The 26,062-nt window shown below is 32.5% G+C and overlaps 1 protein-coding gene across 1 annotated transcript in view; it reads right to left on the bottom strand.

Annotated features, from left to right (window-relative positions):
* LOC143082384 (multidrug resistance-associated protein 1-like) overlaps window positions 1-26,062 on the bottom strand; it is an 80,306-nt gene that overhangs the window by 47,831 nt on the left and 6,413 nt on the right. Inside the window, exons 2-8 of the mRNA XM_076258034.1 lie at window positions 9,754-9,930; window positions 8,086-8,205; window positions 7,257-7,385; window positions 5,937-6,044; window positions 5,504-5,565; window positions 4,953-5,081; window positions 3,963-4,032 (exon numbers count right to left, since the gene is read on the bottom strand). Coding sequence (XP_076114149.1) covers window positions 3,963-4,032; window positions 4,953-5,081; window positions 5,504-5,565; window positions 5,937-6,044; window positions 7,257-7,385; window positions 8,086-8,205; window positions 9,754-9,930 — 795 coding nt within the window. The remainder of the gene's footprint in view (window positions 1-3,962; window positions 4,033-4,952; window positions 5,082-5,503; window positions 5,566-5,936; window positions 6,045-7,256; window positions 7,386-8,085; window positions 8,206-9,753; window positions 9,931-26,062) is intronic.

Consider the following 26,062-nt stretch of genomic DNA (forward strand, 5'->3'; position numbering starts at 1 on the left):
CTTGTTGGAGTTGATAGAATATCGAATCACGGGACTGGGAAACGCAGAATAAAGGACAAAACATATAGCATATACAAAAAAATATAAAGAATAGAAAATAAAAGGATGATCAAATAGAGAATAATGAGCAAAATTATAAAGAATAGAAATAATGTTTTAAAAATTAAAAGAATACAAAATCGATGGACCATCCATCCAGACTATTATACTTTTGTAGTTGTCCATTTTTGATTAACATATTATTTTATTAGAATGATATAAAATGACCACACATTAATAACCTCTATGAAATGACACAGATTCAAATAATTTACAATCTTCGATTTGTTTAATTCATGTTAGCAAACAAGTGCCGCATATCTATCTGAAGTTGTTAAAATAATTATTGCTAATTATAACAAACGCGGCTTAACAGCCTGATCATTTTATGTAATGCACGCGTACGTTGATTGTAGGCCCCTAGTGTTACCACATGCCGAGAAGACTTCAAATGGAAACACAAGATAATTAATGACAAGACGTAGGACACTGATCTGTAATTTTGTATGATATGATCACTTGGTATTTCTCTCTATGTACGTGCAATGAAGATGACAGACACGTGGAAATTAAAAGGAGGGAAGACAAGTTGAAAATAGACGGGATAGTTTTCCAGTTTCGTTTATGAAACATTCATCACAGTTCAAGAAATTGGAGGTTAGTTTTGCTCAGTATACTAGAGGTGGGATTAGGGGTGGGGTCAAGGATACTGGGATCCCCTCATAGATCCCCGACATATATGCTCAATGCATACTAGACGTTTTACAAGTCTCTGCGTATGCCCCTTTTCAAATCCTCGATCGATCTGCATCTACGAATATCAATTTGCATATTTTTCTACGATATTACTATTACTAGATTTATTTCACTTGACTGGACGGAGTTTAAGAAGTTCGCTTATTTAAGACCAGTCCATCTATAGACAGGAGTTTTGGGATAAGATCATCAATGAAGTGTCCAGTTATTCGTCTCATATCATACACTGAGTTCCTCAGTTCTTTTGTATATGCGTTTGGTGACACTGATTCAATAATAATTATAACGACAATCATCCTTATCACACACATCTTCAAATAGACTGTCCTTATGCGAATTAAAACATAAGCTCCGCCCGATCAGTTGAAAAAAACGTTGGTACATATACATCAGAATATCGATCATTCCATAATTTGGAATATAACATTTATGGAACGCCACAACTGCCTATGATAACGATAATCATATCATTAAGGAAAGAGATATCATGAAGCAAATTAAATTAAATGTTCATTCTATAACTAAATTTGACTATACTACTCTGACAATTTGTTATATCACTAAGATAAATTAATATACTACAAGTGTGGACACAGATCAGTGTGGATAGTATGTTTGGATGTTTGACAGTGTTTTGTATGACAAAAGAAGTTCTATGTTTTTCCCATTGGTTTCTATATTATTAACTATGTTGCATAATATGACAACCAACCTGAGCATTGGGAGAGTTGTTTATTTTATATTTAGTTTTTTTATGTTCAAGACAGGCATACAAGAGACACTAATTGCATCAATTACCAAATGATTATGTCAGATAGAGTATGTTCAACATTCTTGATTTTGGATATATTTTGAAGCTAGTAGAAGAGGAACACATAACAAGTTATTTTTTTCATGGTGTGATTTTTTTTTTATATTGAAGATGGTATCTGAAAACATGTATTTGCTTACTATTTGTATGGTTCTATTTATATTACTTTCTTTGTGGAGAATCAACATTATCATAAGTAAAAGATTTCGTTTAAATGTCGAAATTGTTTCTCAGATAAGAAGACATTTAATAGTTTTTAGTAATTAATTTACTCAGATTAGAAGACATTAGTAATGACAATGCCTGACATGATGCTTGGGGCTAGATGAGGCTCAGTTTTATTGTTAATTACCCCCCCCCCCCCCCCCCCCCCCAGTGTACATTTGTAGCCCATAGACACATTTTCTATTTTTTTTTATATGCACTGTATTTTTTATTTGATCTTTCAGATAGCTTTGGTTGAACGGAATAATGGAAACATGTATTTGGGAATATTAGAAGATAAAATGTTGACATTTACAAAGATAATTGTTCGAAAAGTTAAGAAGAGTTTGAAGATGAATTATTAAAATTCCAACTACAGATCTGTATGTCAATAAAAGATCAGATTACTAAACGATAAGTACCAGATGCATTATAACGAAGCTTGTCTCTTGTGTGAAAAAAAACCCCCAAAATTATTCTAACAGATGACCAGTGACAAAACATTGAACAAAATCTTCAGGATTATATAAGCAAACAAAAAAGACTTAGATGTATTTTTGAACTGTTTGTATGCCATCACATGACAAATCGAAACGATAAGGAAATTGATTTTTGGCCATATAGCAATTCTATTGTTTTACATGCATTCTAAACTGTTCCGCTAGAATATTTGTGATAAGATAAATTGGACAGAAATTTGGGAGGGGGGGGGGGGAGATAATTTTCACTCATTACAGATTTCAGAAATTGAAAAAGAAAATTTCAAATATCATGTTGCCAAAAAAAAAAAAGGGGCAAGGGTATTTTTTTTGGGGGTGAGGGTTCAAATAGCAACAGCATAGTGTTTTGCACAAAAGCATAAAAAAAGAGGTAAATTTATTTATTTATTTTTATTTTTTTTTTTTTTGGGGGGGGGGGGGAGGGGGGGCAATTCGCAACAGCATAGTGTATTGCACAAAAGCCAAAAATTAAATATAAATTCAAATGATATAACCAATTCTAAGTTTTTTGGCTACCGTTATTCTGTGTCAGAAACCTATATTGCATCAAGTATTTAATTACAATCCAAATTCAGACCTGTATCATGCACGAACATTGTGTCCATTTTTGTCCCAAATGTTTAGGATTTGACCTCTGCAGTCGTATCCAGCTGCGCTTGGCGAAGCAATTTATTGTATCAGTTTGTCTGTAATAAATAAGACCGATGGAATTTTCTTTTAAATTATTTTAATTTTTTATCATGAGATATTTTTAAGATTATTTTTATATAGAACAAAATTCATATTGAATGTAGAATAAATTAATTCTGTGTCTCAGCCATACAGATAACTTTACTTCAAAATAAATTTATTTTATATTTTATCATAATCCGAAATCGCATTGAAACTAGAATAAATTTATTCTGTGTCACAGCTTCACCATACAGATAACTTTACTTCAAAATAAATTTATTTTATATATTATTATAATCCGAAATCGTACTGACTGTAGAATAAATTTATTCTGTGTCTCAGCCTCACCATACAGATAACTTTACTTCAAAATAAATTTATTTTATATTTTATTATAATCCGAAATAGCATTGAAACAAGAATAAATTTATTCTGTGTCACAGCCTCACCATACAGATAACTTTACTTCAAAATAAATTTATTTTATATATTATTATAATCCGAAATAGCATTGAATGTAGAATAAATTTATTCTGTGTCTCAGCCTCACCATACAGATAAATATTATCATAATCATAAATGACATTGAATGAAGAATAAATTTATTCTATGATTTTCTCGAACTAATAATAGATATTATGGCTCTATATAATAAATTTATTTTATACATGATCATATACAGTAAGCACCATGCATTTAGAATAAATTTATTCTATGTTGTATCCTTTACAGAGAGTTGACTAAAAATGGACAGCGAAGTGTAGAATTCAGTATAAATTTATTTTGAAATGTAACAAATAAATACTAATATAACAGAATTGTCTTTTGTTTTTCATGATTTTTTCTCAAATACATGGGTTATAGAATAAATTTATTACGTTCTGGTCCGAATTTGGCCTCTAATTGCACTTGTCAGAATTAAGAGTGAAAAAAGAGGAAAATTGGTTTTTTCCTTTTTTATTCTGCTCTCAGTTCTTTACTAATAAATATGAGGTCTCACTCTCTGCTTCTTGCAAATGGTACTGGTGATTAGCTGTTTCATATTCATGGCTGAAATATAATATAAATAATTTCATAATTTTGTTTAGAACTCATGTCCAACATTTAAGTCTTTTATCTTATATCCATTATTAAACTCGTTTATCACAGACAAAGGAGTAGGTCCGGTAAGGGCCGATTTTGGCCTCAAATTTCAGGTTCATCTAACAAAAGTTTTTGGACAATTTTTAAACACTTAAATGTCTATTTCAATTGATTCGATTAGTGTATGTGAAAGATTTTAACTGGTTTAGTCATTAAAAACGCTCTGATTCAAGCTTAAATATGAAAAATCTATCAAATAGGCCAAAAAATGTCACTTTTCAGATGGTTTTCGTCAAAAATGAAAGTGGCCGCATCCGTGTTCATCCTCAACCTTTATATATGTTATGTATTATCATCAAATACAACTTACGTTTCAATATCATGAATGAACACGATTGCGGCCACTTTCATTTTAGACGGAAACCGTCTAAAAATTAACCAAAATGCTAAAATTTTGAAGATTTCAGTAATTTAGCATGACTAAATGATGCTAGAACGCGATATTTGTGCATTATATTGTCAAAAACAGCCCATATTTATGTAGCAGAAGCATTTTACTTTCCAAAATATAGCTTAAAGATTACATTTTCACAATTTTCTAAAACTGCTATAGTTTGGGGCCAAAATGGGGTCTTACTGAACCTACTCCTTTATTCAACATAAGGTTTTACAAAAGTTTTTTTTATTGAAAAGATTGACTAGCCCCCAATCTCCCCATTCCCACCCCAACCCCACCCTTACCTTATACTTAAAACAAATTTCCGCACTTGTGCTCTATTTTTTATACTTCCACTGACTCAGTAATCAAGCATAAAAAGACGAGCAATCGCAATCAATGATGATAGTGGCCTTGACATGGTTATATTTTCTAATTAGAATCGACTTACCTTGCTGAAGCACATTCTGTGACCCAATTGTTATAAAATCTACTGTACGCTTCTTGACTTGTATCTCTTTGTTTTAAACCGAACACAGAATCTTCTGTTAAAGGTTTCTTGTACCCTTGCATCATCAATCTAAAGAAAAGAAATATTTGAAATTCTTTTCCCGTGTTACATACAACATTTATTTTCATGAACCAAAAAGATTCTGTATGTATTGTTTGCCTTTCGGGTGATTTGTTCGTAGAGTTGAACAGTGATGGACATGAGCTATAGAAATACATAAAATTATCAAACGCAAAAATCAAGGAAAATCTCAATATGTAAAGAACACTACAGTGAAAAAGGTACAGCAAAACAAAAAAAGGCAAATTCAAAAACGGGGGGAGTCCATAAAATATGACAAATTCAAACGTTACCAATAAACGCATTTATTGTATATATGAAACAAATAACTAAATAAAAAGAGAACTATAAGATTGAAAAAGGTTGCATTGTAATCAGATAAGTCTTTTTATGGTATATTCTAACATGTTGTATAAGCATACTGTGTATACCTAGTCATCCAGCTAAATGTTATTCTGGACAAAAACGAAGACTCTTGTTCTGGGTTCATGTCCTACAAAAAATATGTTACGAAGTTCAAATGCAGTATTTTATTTCAAATAGTCTGTAGAAATTATTTCATAGTTAAATAAATTTTCGACGCAATATGTGTTAGTCTTATTTGTACGTTTTTTTGTTCTTTTTGTTGAATTCGTATGTTTTTTACTCTTTTTATGTATAGGGGTTGACCTGTGATAAAATTATCGTTAATTTTTCTATTAGCGTTTGAGGTATATTTTTTGGCGATTCTTATTGTTTTCCTTTTGGAGGAGGGGGTAAATCTCATTTCCTTCTTCATATCTATGTATTTTAGCTCTATGTGATTTCCAGCAAGGGTAAAGGTTTGGAAATATAAACACAATGACAATAATGTATCTGTCTTACCTTTTGCTGCAGATGGTTTTCTGCTATGCTATTCAGAATCCATTGAATAACGGTAAAAGTAAAGGATAAATAGAAAATAACAAATTCGAATAGTTTTGTTTCATATTCCTGAAAGAATTAAATAAAAACATTTATGACTTATATATATATTTGTTGTTTTTATATGAACAGAAAAAAACTAATATTTTTACCTCAAATGAAAATAGAGATGCATATTTTGAAATACATTTTGAAATATACACCAATGAGACGGCAACCAATCGACAAAAAAACATCAGTCATCTAGATGATATCATACACTTTTCGCCAATAGACACGATGGTCTTCAACGGATAAGGTATGATAAGGACCGAAACTTTTCTGTCCCCACTTTTTCCAGAATTTTGAAACTTTAAAGTTGAAACTCATTCCGCCTGTGGAATGAAATGCAGTATCTGCTCGTCCATGAAGACCCTTATTTTTAAGTGGTATGTGCTCAAATCTGTGCAAACTTAGACCTTGAAAAGGCTAAGATTCGAATCGTCCATGATCTAGAAATTTGTATCTTGTATAGCCCAATTAGCCTAGCCGTAGCGAAAATCCTCACATATGATAGTTGGGAAAAAAACATTGATCGCACGAGTTGGCTCACAGTCCTGTTCGAAACTGCGAATTCTGTTCAAGGCTACTTTCCTATATGTTAAAAAAACTAAACGAGAAAGACCTTTCTCACATTGAAGAACAGTAACATGTACCCCTAAACACATTTGCGTTAAGCATGTACAATCATTAATTTCAGTTTCCAGCATCATAGCATATTCACAAGTAATTCTCTAGTAGAATTAATCAGAAGTGTTTCGAATTGGACAAATTGAAGATATATTAAATAAATAAATTACCGCGTCTTCCACGAAGAGATGCTGGTAACTACTATGGTATCTTTCTTCGATGAAATTAAGATACATGTACACTTGTTTGTTTAGTTGTAAAATTTTGAAGTCTTTCTTGGACATTTAGATCATGAAAATCTAAACTTTAAATATAAAAAAGAAGATGGGGTATGATTGCCAATGAGACAACTGTCCACAAGAGACCAAAATGACACAGACATTAACAACCATAAGTCACCGTACGGCCTTCAACAATGAGCAAAGCCTATACCGCATAGTCAGCTATAAAAGGCCCCGATAAGACAATGTAAAACAATCTAAACGAGAAAACTAACGGCCTTATTCATATAAAAAATGAACGAAAAACAAATATGTAACACATAAACAAACGACAACCACTGAATTACAGGCTCTGAATTTAAGTTTACTTCCCAGTATATTTGAATATTACCTTTTTGATAATCTTTGAGTAAAATGGAATAATGCTGGATAGTAAACTAAGAGTCCAGTAAATAAATAGTATCCCGGATGTAACTAAACCTTTCTGTCTTTCCATCGCTATATAGATCATTATTAAAATCTGCAAATGCAAAAAAAAAAAACTTATCAACATTTGTTTGTTACTACTCGTGTCAGTATTCTTCCCTTAAATAATACCACAAGCAAGTTATAGTGTCAGGTAAAAGGTTTTTGATCTGTCCGTAGGTTCGTCCTCCGTCCGTCTGCCAGTCTGTCAGTCCTGCTTTTGTCATCGCAACTCCTCTGAAACCACACGACAGAATTTCATGAATCATATTAGATGATAAGGAAATACTATTTTAATGTGCATATCGACAGGAAATTATGATTAAATTCTTTTTTCTAGGGAGTTATTTCCCTTTGAACGCATTGGACTGAATATACTACAGGCCGTCAGTATTTTCTTGTCATCGCACATTGAAACCACACAACAGAATTTCATGAAACTTTGTAGATAATAAGGACATACTATTTAAATGTGCATGCATATCCACAAGAAATTTTTAACAATTGGAGGAGTAACAAGTCTGTGACACTTAAGTCCCACTTAAGGTATTTCGTAAGATTGTATTTGCTCAGTGTCTATATGGAGGCATTGTGAGCGTGATAACAAAGGTTCTTTAAATTTAAATAAAGTTATTTATACTCTATTGTACTTTTAAGAGTATTGTAGACATCTATTCTTCGCAAAGAGATCCTAATTAAAGTCAACAGTAAGAAGCTGTTAAATCTGAAAACCTTACAATAAAGTATCAACTTACGAGAGTAATTCCTTCGATGATTGGTGCAAATACTGAAGCTTTCATCCAATCATTTGTTAGTTTACTCACAGCGAAGACAACATCCATTGATTGTAATGCTAATAACAAAACTGTAAGAACCTGGAAAGGAAAGTTTGTTTGTCAGATAAATACTGGTATAAACATGTGTCTTTATGAAGATGTTTGCTTAATTTTTGTAGGTAAAATTGTTCTGAAATGGAAACAAAAATATGATTTTTGAAAGCATACATTTTCATTTTGCTACAACATTCAGTATTAAAAATTAAAATATAAACCATTAATAAAAGTAAGTATGATGAGAAATACTTTACTAAGTTTTTAATATATAGTTGATTAGCTATTAAAACATGTATGGTGAGCAATTATTGGCCTTTGAATGATATGGAAACAAGATATACTGTCTACTGCTTCCTTGTCCGATTATACAATAAAATATGTATGAGCCAAAGACTGTGGATGATGTTTTGATTACTTGCAGGTTTAACTTGTATTGTGCAAATCGTAGCATTGGATCCAGAATCCAGAGTAAAGTTCTCCGGTAGATAAAGGAAACGATATTGAAAAGGACTAAAATAATTTACATAAAAGGGAATGTTTTATGTCAGTAAAGTGAGTAAAAAAATAAATGTTTGGTTTTTTTTCAGAATCTTTAAGTGTCTAAATGTGTTTTTGTAGTCTTGTCTATAAAAATTAAATGTCAGCATTCAACAACTGGTTTTTATAAGGAATGAAAATGGTTCATTGACAATTAAAGAACTTTAAACTTGCATAAACAACTGGAAAAGTTAGACCAAATTACACTTTTTCTCTGATTTAACCGTTAACTGAACATAAAAAAGTGCAACATATGGAAATCGGATAATTTGAAATCAGTACTTTCGCTGAGTAAATGTTTGGTAAATTAAAGTAGTAATTTACACTTGTTTTTATGATGTGAACCCTTGTACAATAAATGCCGCAAATAAGGTTTTTGACCCAGAATTTGTGATTCGCTAAACAAGGAAATTTGGTATAGTGAGCGGGATATAGTGTCCTTCTTTTTATACTATAATATTGGCATATACTCTAGAAGTTTACATTACAACGATAAAATTGAGAATTGAAATGGGGAATGTGCAAAAGAGACAAAAATCCGACCACATAGCAGAAAACCGCCTAAAGCCACATAACAAGTGTGTTAATAAGATTCAAACGGATGTGATCAAATCCTCCGTGTAAACTATATCTAAACTCCTAATTTTAAGCTGATATGGAATTGGTTTTTCCGTGTTCAATTAACATTAAAGCACGGCCAAAAAAGAGCAATTGTGCACGCAATTTTAACAGTGTTTATCATAATAAATATTTGTACCAAGTTTCAAGTTGGTATGACCACAACTTTATTGCAAAGTACATTATTCAAAACATTTAACTTGATTGAACAGACGAATAGACGGTCGAAAAGACCAGAAACCAGTTTGCCCCCTTTATATCGTATGCCAAGCAAAAACATGAAAAAGACGCCTTATGCCGAACTGTTTTATCATTTTTACTTTATTCAATTCCTGTGTGTTGGTTAATATTCTTGGCGCCAGTGTTTTCTGCTTTTGGTCGGGTTGTTGTCTCTTTGACACATGCCCCATTTCCATTATTTATCATTTATCTTACCAGTTTTGTATATGTCTTCCATGTCCACTGACATCTGGTAGAGGAAAGTTGTGCTAAATAGATAACGTAAAAAGGTGCGGTGGTCCATAACCACCCTGATGTAATCCACACCAGAATGGTGTCCTGAAAACATTCCGTGAATTCCGGCCAATCCCCATCCCATGTCAAATTTGAATCCTACAAATAACATTATCTTACACTGTTATAATTATTTGCAATTGTATTCAAGGTTCCTGGAAACGTTTTTTTTCAAAACTTTTTGATTGAGACTGTATCTATATATAAAAAAAGTCTGATTCCTAATTTCTTGAGAAAAAGGTTGTTTCAGATGGGAAGAGAAAATATACGTTAGTTTCTGTTGGAATTAGGAAAATAAATAAATATAACATATTAACGAGTGTTAAAGTATTTGAGAAAAACCAACACTTAGTTAATTACTTCAATTACACCAGGTGATGACTATAGAAACTCAATTTATCTTACATTTAATTGATAACATAAATTGTGTATTAAAAAAATAAGAAATCTTAGAGTCAAGTGGGTGTTTTGGTCGCCATTTGTGTGTACAAGAAGCGCCGCAGTTTTAATTTGTTTATTTATACAAAAAAAACTCCTGCTAATTTTTCTTATCAACAGCACAAAGAAAAACTTATATGTAAGAAATGGCATATATTGGGTTAGTTTTTTTTATGAATTTAACGCTCTTTTAAACGTTTTTTGAAGTGCAAATGTGTTTACCGAAAGCAAATAGTATATGATAAAAAAAAATATGTGCACCATCAATGTTTTTACAACCATATAGGTCCGTGTAACACTTATCAATTCAAAGTTTTAAAAAGTTTTCAAATTTTAGATTTTTGGAATTTTGATTAAAGTTTAAAATATCAAAATTTCAAATTGTGTTAAAAGTTTTGAAATTTTGAAATTTTAACCAAATAATTAGAATGTTTAAATTCCAAATATCATTTATAAATTTGATAGTTTAGAAATTTGATCAAACTTTAAAAATACTAACCCTAACGTGCAATTTTGATAATTTCACTTTTTGAAAGTTTGATTTTTTAAATTTTTGATTAAGATATCAAAAATAGAAAAGGGGCGAAAAGAGGGGTACTTGAAAACACGGCTCTGATTATAATCATCTTTAATTAGGAATAAATATGACATATATATATATTCTTTATTCCAAAAGCAATACTGCTTATAGGTATCAAGTACAATAAATATTACATTAAATATAATTAGCAACAAATATTACAATAAGGTAAATCATTAATGCAATCAATACAATTAAAAACAAATGTAGGTGCATGATATTAATTAGCATTATTTAACAATCTTAGTTAAAGTATGATATACACATTCAACGATTACGATTTTTTTCGGCAATACATAAATACTTTCCAAAATTATTAAGTTCTTTTATATTACGAACAGATAACAATTGTATAAGTTTAGAAATGACGGATTTCTCTAATAATAAGGTTTGATATACTTCATACAAACATCTTTGTATCCAATACATTCCAAAATAAAATGATATTCATCTTCAACAGAATCACAGTTGCACACATTACATATTCTATCGTTTCTGTTTATATTTAAAAACCTTCCAGTTTCAATGTTCAAATTATGTGCATGTACACGATACTTGCTTATTAATGATTTATATCTAAAATTAACAGGTCTACTAAGATAAAACTGCAAACCATGACTGTCATATTATACAATTATGGCCCGTTGAAGAGGTGAATATCCAAAATTGTCAACACGAGAAGGTTATTTCATTGAGGGCGCAGCCCGAAGTGAAATAACTTTTAAGGGTTGACAATTTTGGATATTCATCGACTCTAAGGGGCCACAATTGTTTTATTATACCGAACTAACATTGGAAAGGCCTTTCGAACACTTCTTTGGACTTTACACAACAGTCAACACAAACACACAAGTTGACACAAGCTGAAAATACCTTTAACGGCTTTGTGTTCTAGAATTTCTCGAATGTACAACAAAGGTAGAATCTTTTTGTAAAATATTGATGGCCCTGAAAAGGACCGTTTATAAGAGACACGGCTGCTGGCACTCTTTTCATGACCACTGCCTTATTTCCATTTCTCTCGGTGGGCTTCCAATGTAACGTGAACGCTGCCATTTTGTTTATTTACGTCTGTGACGTCATTTTCATGGGAGGTAACTCAAGTACAAATCAACAAACTGAAAGGTTATTCACCGGTGAATAATAGGGTTATTCACCGGTGAATAATAGGGTTATTCACCGCTGGTGCAAATTTTTAGGGTTATTCGTCCTTCCTTGCAATTGAATGAAAAACAACTGAATTATTCCATGTCACGTGATAACGTTTCACCCAATAGAATTGTTTAAAATATATGTAAGGTATAATAAATGTATTTGTAAAACAGACATTTAGAAGACTCCTCAAAAAATGACATTTCTTCAGATGTAAACCTATCAGTAACACGCTGTTTGAAATCAGCTATAAAAACATCTACATATATTTAAAACATTTTGTGTCAACCAGACATGATTTTCAGATATAAACCTATCAGTAAAACGCTGTTTGAAATCAGCTATAATAACATCTACATTTAAAACATTGTGTGTCAACCAGGCATGATTTAAGCCATAATCACATAATAACTCTCGTATTTTACATGACCAATTTAATTTATTTTTACTTTTTACATTGCTAGCCTCCAGCATTTCTGCATAACAATTTTTTCAGAATACAATTGTCAGTAATCTGTTTTTAACAATTTACACCAGTATGTCATCATTTTACAGTATCTATTGTACATACATAGGGACTCTACCTAGTTCAAAATACACCATGTAATTTGTAGTACTCTTCTTAACTTTCAAAATCCTCTTTAAAAAATATAAGTGAAGAGTTTCAATGTCAATTGCTTTATGATATCCCCAAACTTCGCTACCAGAATTCACTATACTTGACACATATGTATCAAATAAAGACAGTAGTGTTTCTGTATTAAAAAAGTCTTCTTGGATTTTACTGAATAAACTAAAAACAGCTTTTTTACCTTGATTTGACAACATTTTCTAAGTATTCGTGAAAATACCATTATAATATAACAGCATACCTAGATATATAAATTCTTCACATAACTCAATATTCTCTCCATTAATGAACCATTTTTCATCTGGTTTGAAAAAACCTCTGTTTCTAAATACAACAATCTTAGTTTTTAACATATTTATATGTAAATTATACCCTTCAGAACATATTTGTACAACATCTATCATTTTTTGAAGATCGTTTATATTTTCGCTGAAAATAACAGTATCGTCAGCATACATTAATAAGTAAAGATTGAGCATTCTCATGTCATATGATTGACAACCCTGTTTTATTAATTCTATTTCAATATCATTGACATACATAGCATATAAAAAAGGTGACAAGGATTCCCCTTGCATTAGACCAATGTCACATTTAAAAAACTCAGAAAAATTTCCCTCATGTTTAACACATGATTTCAAGTTAGAATACATTGATTTTATTAAATTTAACAATTTTCCGGTTATACCACATTTAGCATAGAGCTATAAAGAGCACGAAATATATCAACACATTTTGAATTAGTTTGAAAATAAATAATTAAAAGAAGAAGTCTTTTTTTTAAGAAAACATATTAGACATCACATGGGATAACAGTGTCCAGAAATTTTAAGGTTGTGCATTTATTAAAAAAAAATTAAACCTATTGAAACCAGCATCATAGGTTGATTTAAATCTCTAATATAAGGTTAGCGTTTGAGATAAATAACTATAGTTGGTGTCCCCAGTACGGGGCGCCGAATGGGACTCTTGTGGTTTTGTACTCGAAATTCAATTTTGTACGGACAAAAGTTGACTTTTGTTCAACAAAAATTAGTTCAGTTTAACAAAATTTGTAGCATACTACAAATTTAAAATTTTGTCATACAAAATTATCTTTCAGTGGACAAAAGTCATTTTTGTCATGACAAAATTCATTTTTGTTACACAGACTTGACTTTTGTAACCTAATTTGAAAATTGGGCGACAAAAGTCAATTTTGTATGCAAATTAGTTTAGTTTGGATTCTGTGAACTAATTAGCATACAAAATCGACTTCTGTTACACAAAATTGACTTTTGTGAGACAAAAATGACTTTTTTTAAGACAAAATAGACTTTTGTGAGACAAAATTGACTTTTATGAGACAGAATTGACAAAATTGAATTTTGTCTCACAAAAGTGAATTTGTCTCACAAAAGTGAATTTTGTCGTCACAAAATTGAATTTTGTCGTCACAAATTGATTTTTGTGAAAGAAAATTGACAAAATTGAATGTTGTCTCACACAATTGACTTTTGTGTTTTAATTTCCATATCAGGTAACAAAAGTCAATTTTGTATGCAAATAAATTTCTATTTGCATACCTTTTTGACAAAGTTGACTTTTGTCATGACAAAAATGAATTTTGTCATCACAAAATTGAAGTTCTCATAAAACAAGTCTGTATCACATAGTTTTGTAAGACAAAAATGATTTTGTTATGACAGAATTGAATTTTGTACAAAACCACAAGAGTCCCATTCGGCGCCCCGTACCCAGTGCCCAACATTTAGAAGTAACAGTGAAAACTGATCAACTTGCAGTGGGCAAAATAATATTATCGCTTTTTTGACGTTCCTGATGAAGGTAGATCAAGAAAAAGCGCTTCGATCGCTTGCAACTTTAAACGTTTTGTTTTCATTTTTATCGATTGCATGACGAATGTATTTTGCCTTTAATGATTGATTTTAGTTCCAAGTAATAATACGGAAGGAATACCTAATTTATGGTGTCGCAATGAACGTTGTCACTCTGGACGTGCTTTAGCTGGCCCCTAGACAAAAAAGTGTACTGGTATAGTGATGGTTCAGTGATGGCTCAGTGATAATAGACGTCATACTAAACCCCGAAATATAACTATAAACTAAAATTAAAATCATACAAGACTAATAAGGCCAGAGGCGCCTGAGTTGGGACTGGCGCAAAACTGCGGCGGGGTTAAACGTGTTTCGTGAGATCACAACCTTCACCTATACTTCTAGAGCCAATGTAGAATAAACAAACACACAGCAATACTCACAGCAAAACGCACTTTAAAAGAAATCCAAGTTCTATGTCAGAATAGGAAACAAAAGAAACTAATCAAAATGACAATGATAATAAATTAATAAAGGACAAATATTTATAAAGCTAGCAGTTACTGACTTATGCCAGCTCTAGACCTCAATTAAACTCTTTGAAAGATTGTGTCGTCAGCATATCAATAACAAGCACAATCCCTTTCTGTTGTATTCATTGCTAATTTGTTCCTGAATTCATAAAATATTTATCACCGTCAACCAAACATCCATAATTTAAAATAGGTTGTTTACATACAAATTACAAAGAAACTAACTTAGGATCCAACTCCCTCTGGCAAAGTAACCCTTATAGATGGATTTTGATATGTTTAACTAGATTGGCCAAACACTTCTTCATTTTTTTCGGTTCTTATATTTACTTGACTTTCAAATAATCAATTTTCAGCGTTCCGTAGGTGTATGCTTTACTTAAAATTCAGCGTTTTACATTGTACTGTACTGGTTTTTCAAGAGCAACATTGGTGTATGGCCAAAAATGAAAAATCCATACCGGCGTCACACATCAGCGTATAGCTCAGACGTACGCCGGGCGTGTTAAAAAATCATGTACGCTGCCAATACGCTAGTAATTTTGGATGCATTTAACCTGTCAATCATATCTGTAACGTGTGCACAACGAGCTTTAAACGTGTATTCGGCGTACGAGATGCGTACTTAAGCGTTTATCGGGCGTTCAAGAAACGTGTGTTGGCGTATGCCTGGTGTTTGTCTAACGTAGAGGGAATGCACGCTACGAAGGAAAAATGTTTCATGGAAGTATTTGAGACGCGTCCCGGACGTGTCTTGGACGTTCTATTATGTGGTGTTTGTTATAAACACAGCCGCATACGTTTTAGTTAAAGTCAAACGATCTTGAAGCGTATACAACGTGCCTTAAGGGCATACGATACAGTTACAGGGAAGGTAATGACGTTGCTAACGTAAAATGTTATTTTCGCGACGTCAAACTCTGACATATCAGGAAAAGATGCATTTTTCGACTATTTTTTATCATTCAAACTGATTTAATTTGAAAACGAGTTCATGGACCCCTATTTTTTAAAACGACATTTTGTTTCTTTTTGCAGGGAGATTATGTGGACCAAATTTTATTAAACTGTAAATAGAGGATTTTTTTTAATTTTGATAAATATACAGCAAAAAAATACGTTTTTTTCTTAATTCATGACCATTTGATAGATATGAGTTATTTCTGAATAAAAAATGCATAATTTTTTTAGGATACTTATAAAATACAAAAATTACAAATTATCTAACAAAAAACAATTTGTGTTTATCTTTTAAAACAAAAAAGTTATGGCTTTCTTTCGAAAGGGAAAATACGGCCACAAATCCGAATTTTGAGCAAATATACAAAATTTCGACCTCATTTAACTTAAAAAGTAGCACATGAAGGTATATTTTTTATTACATATTTGATTTAAGCAGGCAAAAACTAGCCTATATGGAAATTTTCATCAAACTGTAAATACAGGATCAAAACTGTATCGTATGCCCTTAAACGTGTCTCAAACTTATCTGTAGCGCGAACGCGCTTGTAGCGTATGTATATCGTGCAGGTATACCCTAGACACACGCTTGAGCTGGATGAAAATTTTTATGCTGCATACTTTTTACAAGCATAAGTCCAAACGTTGTCTAAGGGAGCAGCCATTTAACTTCAAACGTGGGAATATGGTTGTTTTGTCGAAGTAACAAAAAAAAGGCGCTCAGCGCTAACCATTTATTAAGTTTTACATCCCTATTCATTAAATTATTTGGTTCAAAATTTAACACTATAAATCATGGGGAAAATCTGGATTCAGAATACTATGAGTATTTTTTTGTCCTCTGCTTGCACAGAATAATTTTTTTTCAAATTGGGGATTGTCGCGAAGCGTGAATATGTATTTTAAATTGCACTCCGCTTATTACTCCTTTTGTTATTATGTATTTAAAGATCCGTTAATTGTTTAACTTAACTCCGTTCTTTATTTAAAGCTCCTTCCTTTGTTTAATATAATCCTGTCATTGTTAAATGCGCTCCTTTCATTGTTTCATATTTGCCATATAAAGCCAGAAGAGCTTAATCAAAAAAAGATAATGTTATTGTGTATGTATCGATGTAACTGATGGAATAAATAATCAAGAAAGTAATGTGAGTTTTTTATACTTCAAAAACAATATACAAATTCAAATGCTTGTGTAACAAGGACTTCACAACATTTTATGGTGCCGGAACCCGGGAATTGGGAACAATTCTGTGAACTTTAAACGAATACAAGATGACGACTTTGAGCCATATGAAAGGTGTTAGAACCAGATATAGGAATACGTTATACACGGAAATTAAAGAAGGGAATTCAATTCTACATGCGGAAATTTCTAAACCATATCGTCAGGAAATGGTACATCCGCCAAGTGTATTGAAAAATTAAAAGTCTATATTAACAAATTGGAAATTCAAAGTAGCAAAGTTGCTAGTTCATTAGAAGAAGATCAATCAGGAACAGCAGATGAATTGGCAGATGAAGATTGCAAGTTATGTTCAGACGCAACAGACTGTTATTTGGAACTAGAGAACTTCAAAGAAAGGTTAGTCGATAATATTAAATTAGAAACTACAGAAAATGTAGAGAAAGTCAATCCATCAGATTTTATTCAACTTCAGCAAGAACTGAAAGATATAATACAAACACAATTGAAACAACAAGAGGAATTCATAAAGAGTCAACAAAAGAGTGAAAGTGCAGAAACAAATGTGAAATTGCCAAAAATTGATATAATTTCCTTTAACGGAGACAAGACAAAATGGAATGAGTTCTGGGATTCTTTTGAATCTACTATTGATCAAAACAAAAGACTTTCAAACATCGATAAATTCAATTACCTGAAAAGTAAACTGGTAGGTGACGCAAAATATGCAATTTCTGGATTAAATGTGTCGCATGAAAACTATATGGTGGCAGTGAATATTCTTAAAGAAAGGTTTGGGAATACCCAAGATGTGATTGATTTGCACTACTGTGAGATGATAAATTTACAATGCCCTTCGAATAAGACATATTCATTGAGGTTATTCATAGATAAAGTGAACCGTCATTTAAGAAGTCTTGAAGTTTTGAAACAAAGTGTAGACCAAGATATATTTGTGTCAATGGTACGTTCAAAATTACCACAGGAAGTGATGCTGCAACTTGAAATTCAAAAAGGAACTACAGAAAAATGGTGTGTGAAATCTTTATGTGCTAGATTAATGGATTATGTAGTGGCAAAGGAAAGGTCAGACAAAAGTGATGTTCAAAAGGATCGTCAAAATAGTCAAAACAATAACGGAGCAAATTCTTTGTCAAAACGAAATCAATTTCAAGGAAAGTTTTCTAAATTCCAAAATGGATCACGTCAGTTTCCAAACAGAAGTACAGCCGAAGCACTTGTAGTGAACGGAAATGATACTTCGCAGAGCTCATCTTATTTTGATAAATGTAGATTTTGTCAAGGAAAGCATTGGAGTGATCAATGTCCTAAATACAAAACCATTGATGAAAGGAAAGCTCAGCTGAAAGGTAGTTGTTACAAGTGTTTTCGAAATACACATAAATCAGCTGAATGTAAGAAAGGAAAATTGTGTGTACATTGTGGTGTTTTAAACAGTCATCGCCGGAGCTTATGCCCTAAAAAGTTCGGTACAGGATTAACAAGTGTCCATTTGAGTGAAGAATATGATCATTCTTCTAGTGGATTAAGTAGTGGCGTGGAACAATCATTAACAAGTTTAAGTGAACAGAGAGAAACAGCATCGGAGAATGTTCTAATATCATCTAGTGAAATTGTTCTTATGCAGACCGCTAAAGTTGAAGTGAGCAATCCAAATGATTCTTTAAAACAAACAACCAGATTATTGTTTGACTCTGGATCCCAGAGAACCTACATTTCTCAAAAGTTAGCCTCAAAGTTGAAATTAAAATCTGAAGGAGACGAGGAAATTACAATAGTTACGTTTGGAAGTGAGAAGGCCAGAACCGTGAAAACCGCATCAACTAGTTTATGTATTCGATTAAATAATGGAAAAGTGTTGAAAATTTCGGCTAACATTGTGCCAGTTATCAGTGGAACTGTTCAACGGAGAAGATTAGATACATCTTCGATTGAAAATGTGAGACATTTTGTAAAGGACGTTGAATTAGCAGATGTCATTCCAACCCAATACGAAACGTCTACTGTAGATTTGTTGATTGGAAATGATCACTATTTTGATTTCATTCTTGGACAAAGGATTGAAATTCAACCTGGCTTGTATATACTTGCTTCTAAGTTGGGATGGATAATCACAGGAAGAACTAAAGAAAATGATTATTCACGAGAGGATATTGAGAGTAGTTTTCTGATAATGTCATACACAGGATCAAATGTACCGAAGACTGATACATGTATTACGTCTGTCCCTAACGTTACAGATCTGTGGAATTTGGAGTCAGTAGGAATAAGTGACGATGACAACTCGACAGAAGACTCTAGAGTCTTAGAAATGTTCAAGGAAACGTTAGAATATTCAAATGGGAGGTACTACGTGACATGGCCATGGAAGAATGACAATGTTGACTTACCAGTGAATAGAGATTTAGCTTTGTCTAGACTAAAATCGTGTATAGCAAGGATGAGAAAGAAACCAGAATTACTTGAAAAATATAATTCTGTTATTCAAGATCAATTAGATAAAGGTATAGTTGAAAAAGTGGAAGAACATAGTACAGAGGGATTGAAACATTATATTCCACATCATGCTGTTTTAACGCCAAATAAAACGACGACGAAGTTGAGAATAGTCTATGATGCGTCAGCAAAACCGAATAATGAAATCAATAGTCTAAACGAGTGCTTATATCGCGGACCAGTCCTTTTAAGGAATCTTTGTGGAATATTCATGAGATTTCGTTTGAATCAAGTTGCAATTGTTGCTGACATAGAAAAGGCATTTCTCCAGGTCGGATTACAGAAAGGTGACCGTGATGTTACACGATTTCTTTGGCTAAAGAATTACAAAGATGGGTATGCTTCCGATACTAATCTTCAGGAGTATAGATTTTGCAGAGTTCCCTTCGGAATAATCTCAAGTCCATTTCTATTAGCAGCTACAGTTGAAAGTCATTTAGATAAATACCAGTCGCCTATAGCCAGGAAAATAAAAGATAACATTTATGTTGATAATTTGATCTCTGGTTGTACATCGGTAGCTGAGTCATTGGAGTTTTATTCAGAAGCTAAACATATATTTCAAAATGCTTCAATGAATTTAAGAGAATGGGTTTCCAGTAGTAAAATGTTCAATGAATTATTGCCGACCAAAGACAGGACGGATGTGTTTGAAACATGTGTACTTGGTCATCTCTGGAATACTGACATTGATGTTATATATGTGAAATCGGCAAAAAATACAATGTGTTCTGGAATTTCAACAAAGAGAAAAACCTTGAGTGAATTAGCAGAAGTGTTTGATCCAATGGGTTTCTTCTCGCCTGTCATAGTCAGTGGGAAAATCTTTCTTCAAGATTTATGGAAAAGGAACTTAAAATGGGATGATGAGATATGCGGAGATGATAAGTTGAAATGGATTAGTATAAGTTCCGAACTAAAGAAAATCTCAGATGTCTCCATTCCAAGATTCATAGGATTAGAGGCTAACCAAAATAATGTGAAATATAAGTTATTATGTTTCTGTGATGCATCGAAAAGAGCCTATTCAACTGCGATTTACCTTCATCAGTCAAGCGGGGACGCAACAAAATGCGATTTAATTTTCTCAAAATCAAGGCTAGCCCCTATTCAGGGTATGACCATCCCGAAGTTAGAATTGATGGCAGTTCTCATTGGTGTTAGAAGTCTGAAGTTCGTTAAAACAGAACTGAAACTAGTGATTGACAAAACGTTTCTATGGACAGATTCACAGTGTGTGTTGAAATGGCTATCAACAAAGAAAAGTCTTAGAGTTTTTGTTGAAAATAGAGTTCAAGAAATTAAAAGCCATAAAGATATAAGTTTCATGTATGTCTCTACAAAAGAAAACCCAGCAGACGTCGCAACGCGTGGAACGTTAGTACAAAAACTCAGAAGTGATCACCTTTGGTGGCATGGTCCTAGTTGGCTGAAACAAGACGAGAATACTTGGGAAAAAATTTATGATGATGATGATGCTAATCAGAAAGTTAATGACCAATTCAAAAGTGAACTTAAAACGAGTGAAAACCAAACGGAAAGTGCATTTGTTAGTGAAAATGGACAAGAAATCACGAGTAATAAAATGCCATACAACATAGATATCAAAAGATTCTCATCATACCACAAACTTATTAGAGTTACTGCCTGGATTGAAAGATTCATTTCAAAGATCAGAAGGATTCCCTCGAATAATGAGAAATATCTATCTGTTAAAGAAATCAAGAAAGCTGAGGAAATGTGGATTCAAAGTGTTCAAAGAAAAAGTTTTGCTGATGTGTTTAACTCAATTCATACAGGTCAGAAGAACAATTTAAAAGTTCAATTAGGAGTTTATTTAGATAATGAAAACCTGTTGCGTTGCAGGGGAAGATTTGAAAATGCAGATATTAGTGAATGTGCTAAATTTCCTATTCTTCTTCCTCGTGGGGAGACCTTCACTCGACTTCTTGTTGAAAAAACTCACAAAGAACTATTTCATAGTGGTGTATCTCATACATTGTGTAGGGTCAGGAACAAGTTTTGGATTCCACAAGGAAGAGCTACTGTTAGGCAAATATTACGGCATTGTAAAACATGCAAGAGATTTGAAGGTGGTCCTTTCAAAATGCCAAATATGGCTCCTTTTCCAAGATCAAGAGTCTCAAGAAGCTTGCCTTTTCAAGGAACTGGTCTTGATTACCTTGGTCCAGTGTATGTGAAGGATGGCACTGTGATGAAGAAAAGATGGATTTGTTTATTTACATGTTTTGTGACACGAGCCATTCATTTGGAAATTATGAATGACATGACAACTGAGGAGTTCATTTGTGCTTTTCGTAGATTTGTATCGACAAGAGGAACACCAAGTGAGGTTATTAGTGATAACGCTTCTCAGTTTAAGTTAGGTAGTGAAACCATTAAATCAGTCTGGGAAAATACAATTATCAAAAATGAAATAGTACAAAATTACATGTCCAGCTGTGGAATTCAATGGAAATTTATAACAGAACTTGCACCTTGGATGGGTGGATTCTATGAACGCTTAGTTGGGCTGGTAAAGCGTTGTCTAAGGAAAACATTGCGAAAGCGTTCCGTTTCGGATATTCAATTATTGACCCTGATGAAAGAAATAGAAGCTGTGTTAAATTCGAGACCATTAGTATATGTCGATGAAGAACTGCAATCGAGAACAACGTTAACCCCAAATCATTTCCTTGCGATTAATTCACAAAACGGAATTCCTGATGTTGATTATTATCTGAAAGATCCTTCTTACAAAACGTGTGAAACATCATCTGAAAAACTGAAGAAGCTATGGAAAAAAGGACAAAATATATTAAATTGTTTTTGGAAAACTTGGAGAGAAGAATATTTACTAAGTTTAAGAGAAAGAAAACAAATTGACTTAAAGTGTGGAAAAATAAAGTCTACAGTATCTCCAGGTATTGGGAGTGTAGTTATAATAAAAGAAGATTTACCAAGAGGAATGTGGAAATTGGGGAGGATTGTAAAGCATATTCAAAGTAATGATGGTCAGTTGAGGTCGGTTAAGGTGAGATTAGCCAATGGAAATATAATTGGTCGTCCACTTAATTTGTTGTATCCATTGGAAATAGATGAAGTTTCAAATGATGATTCAAATTCACAAGACTTGCCAATTATTCCTAAAGAAATAGAAATGTCAAAAAGACCTATCAGGACAGCGGCAGAAATTGCCAAAAAGAAAATTCAAAAGTTAAATTTATGATCGATATATATGTGTGATGTGTTAATAATATGTGTTATAAAGTTATATTTAGAAAATAATTTAAATGAATAGAGTGTGCCCAAATGTTATAGTGTGTTCAATGAAGCATTCAATCTCTGAAATGTAAACGGAGCTGAAATTTAAACAGAGCTTGATTTGCACGAGTTTCTCATTCAGTGTCTATGTGGTTGTATAAAAACCGATCTATTAAATATGAATCTTCATTCGCATAGTTACCATAGCCACGATGTATACTTGTTTAATTTGTTACAAGGAATATAAATACGAGAAGAATCTCATTCGCCATATCAAAGAACACCATGCTGGTCTAGAGTCGTATGACTGCACAGAAGATAAATGCAGTTCCACATTTATAAGAAGAGGTTACTTGTTTCATCATTTAACTACCATTCATGGCATGGAAGTACAGTTAGCCCGAAGTAAGTCATTATCTGCAGAAAGAAGACCAAGTTGCATCAATGATCATGAACAATATTATGATGAAGTTAGCGAGGATGATACTATTCTTGACCTTATAAACGATGCCATAGAAACGGAAAGGCACAAGGAAATACCATCGATGAGTGTTGAAGAATTTCTAGATAGTTTGGATAACATTAGTGATGAAGAAATAAATGTCTGTACAGATACAGATGATCAAGAAGAAAATTATGAAACTACATGCAAAGATGATGATTCGTGTACTACGAGTGACATTAACAATAATGCAAATGAATTTATAATAGTCAGTGATGATGACGACGATAATATAAATGATGAGAGATCCCTGATGACCATAGACAACTCAACTGTTCAGCAGACAGTGATTCTAACTTTTCAAAGAACTCTCACAACCATTGATGGACAAACATATCTGTCAGACTTAAATATGGAACAGGACATTTATGAACATTTTATTCAGTGACACTTATAACTGTTTAACTTTGAGTGGGGAGTGTCGCGAAGCGTGAATATGTATTTTAAATTGCACTCCGCTTATTACTCCTTTTGTTATTATGTATTTAAAGATCCGTTAATTGTTTAACTTAACTCCGTTCTTTATTTAAAGCTCCTTCCTTTGTTTAATATAATCCTGTCATTGTTAAATGCGCTCCTTTCATTGTTTCATATTTGCTATATAAAGCCAGAAGAGCTTAATCAAAAAAAGATAATGTTATTGTGTATGTAACTGATGGAATAAATAATCAAGAAAGTAATGTGAGTTTTTTATACTTCAAAACAATATACAAATCCAAATGCTTATGTAACAAGGACTTCACAACAGGGATTCGAATATTTTATGTACCATTATCGAAGTCCCTCCTGGAAGTATCCAAGTAAAAGTGTCACCTTAGTGACAATATTTATCTATCGGACTCCCAAAAAGATTACCATTTATCGCTGTTTAAAATTTTGAAAATAATTTTCAATTTTCAATTTTATTTGACCCGTCCACGTCCACTTGTATTTTTGTCCATCTGATGAGTTAAACCTTTTTCAACTGATTTTTATAGCCCGTTCTTATGTTGTACTGTTATACCACTGTCCCAAGTTAGGGGGGTCGTAACCCGCTAACATGTTTAATCCCGTCACATTATGTATGTAAGTGCCAGTCCCAAGTCAGGAGCCTGTGATTCAGTGGTTGTCGTTTGTCTATGTGTTACATATTTGTTTTTTGTTCAATTTTTGTACATAAATTAGGCCGTTAGTTTTCTCGTTTGAATTGTTTTACATTGTCATTTCGGGGCCTTTTATAGCTGACTATGCGGTATGGGCTTTGCTCATTGTTGAAGGCCGTACCCTGACCTATAATTGTTAATTTCCGTGTTATTTTGGTCTCTTGAGGAGAGTTGTCTCATTGACATTCATACCACATCTTCTTTTTTTTCATATTTATTGGCTTTTTAACTCTATTTGAATCGAACGTCACTGATAAATCTTTTGTAGACGAAACGTGCGTCTGGCGCAAATACAAAATGTACATCCTGGTATCTATCTATGAAGAGTTTATAAAGATACCTTATAACAGTGTCTTGTAATATTTGTTCTTAGTCTCAATTTCAGCGTAAAAAACATATCAAAAACCTCCCACACTCCAGACTAGCACAACATTCATTGCGACACCGGAAATTCAGTATTCCAACCGTACCAGTACTTAGAAACTAAAATCATTGATACAAGGCAATATATGATCGGCATGCAATCGGTAAATATAAACTGGTCCGCCATTCCATCTACAGCCTTTCACCGTGTAGCGATAAGTAAACACAACAGGAGTCCAGTTTATCGATAAATAATGAAAACGAACCGTTAAAAGTTACTACCGAAGAGCTTTTCTGGATCTACCTTCTCCAGGAACGCTCAAAGCTGAATATTTAAGGCCAACAATTTATAAAGAAAAGAAAGAGTTGATTAAAATTGAGAATGGAAATGGGGAATGTGCCAAAGAGACAACAACCCGACCACAGAGCAGACAACAGCAGAAGGTCACCAACAGGTCTTCAATGTTCAATTAAAACGTTAAAGATGATCGTTCAAAATGTACATGGAATGATATATTCAGCTGCCGACATGATTGCAGAAAGTAAGAAGTCGCAGAGCAAATCAGAAAAATTTAAAATCAAATGAATTAATACAACGTGTTTTGAGCCATTTGATTGCTTTAAGTTTAGTAGAAGGTAGTATATACATACTCAGCCTAACCATACTATTTGACCTACTGCGAGGTGTCAGGTTTTACAGTTACTCCTAAAATATGTGTACTGGGAAAATAAGCAAGTAAAATGGTCATTATCAGATCCGTGCGTCTTGTTTTAAAATGAATTCTCTTCTTTTGAGAAATATTTATTTTTTCATCTAATCTTTCACCGCTTACAACTGTCTGCATGTGGTTTTATTTTTAACATTAACTCTTGAGAATCAGTATGTTTTCATTTCGTTTGTTTCGTTTCGCAGTTTAAATAGGTACCCCTCTTTTCGCACCTTTTCTATTTTTGATATCTTAATCAAAAATTTAAAAAATCAAACTTTCAAAAAGTGAAATTATCAAAATTGCACGTTAAGTTTAGTATTTTTAAAGTTTGATCAAATTTCTCAACTAACAAATTGATAAACGATATTTAGAATTTTAATATTTTAATAATTTGGTTAAAACTTCAAAATTTCAAAACTTTTACACAGTTTGAAAT

Source organism: Mytilus galloprovincialis, chromosome 7 (assembly GCF_965363235.1).
Source record: "Mytilus galloprovincialis chromosome 7, xbMytGall1.hap1.1, whole genome shotgun sequence".
In the NCBI taxonomy this organism is placed as follows: domain Eukaryota; kingdom Metazoa; phylum Mollusca; class Bivalvia; order Mytilida; family Mytilidae; genus Mytilus; species Mytilus galloprovincialis.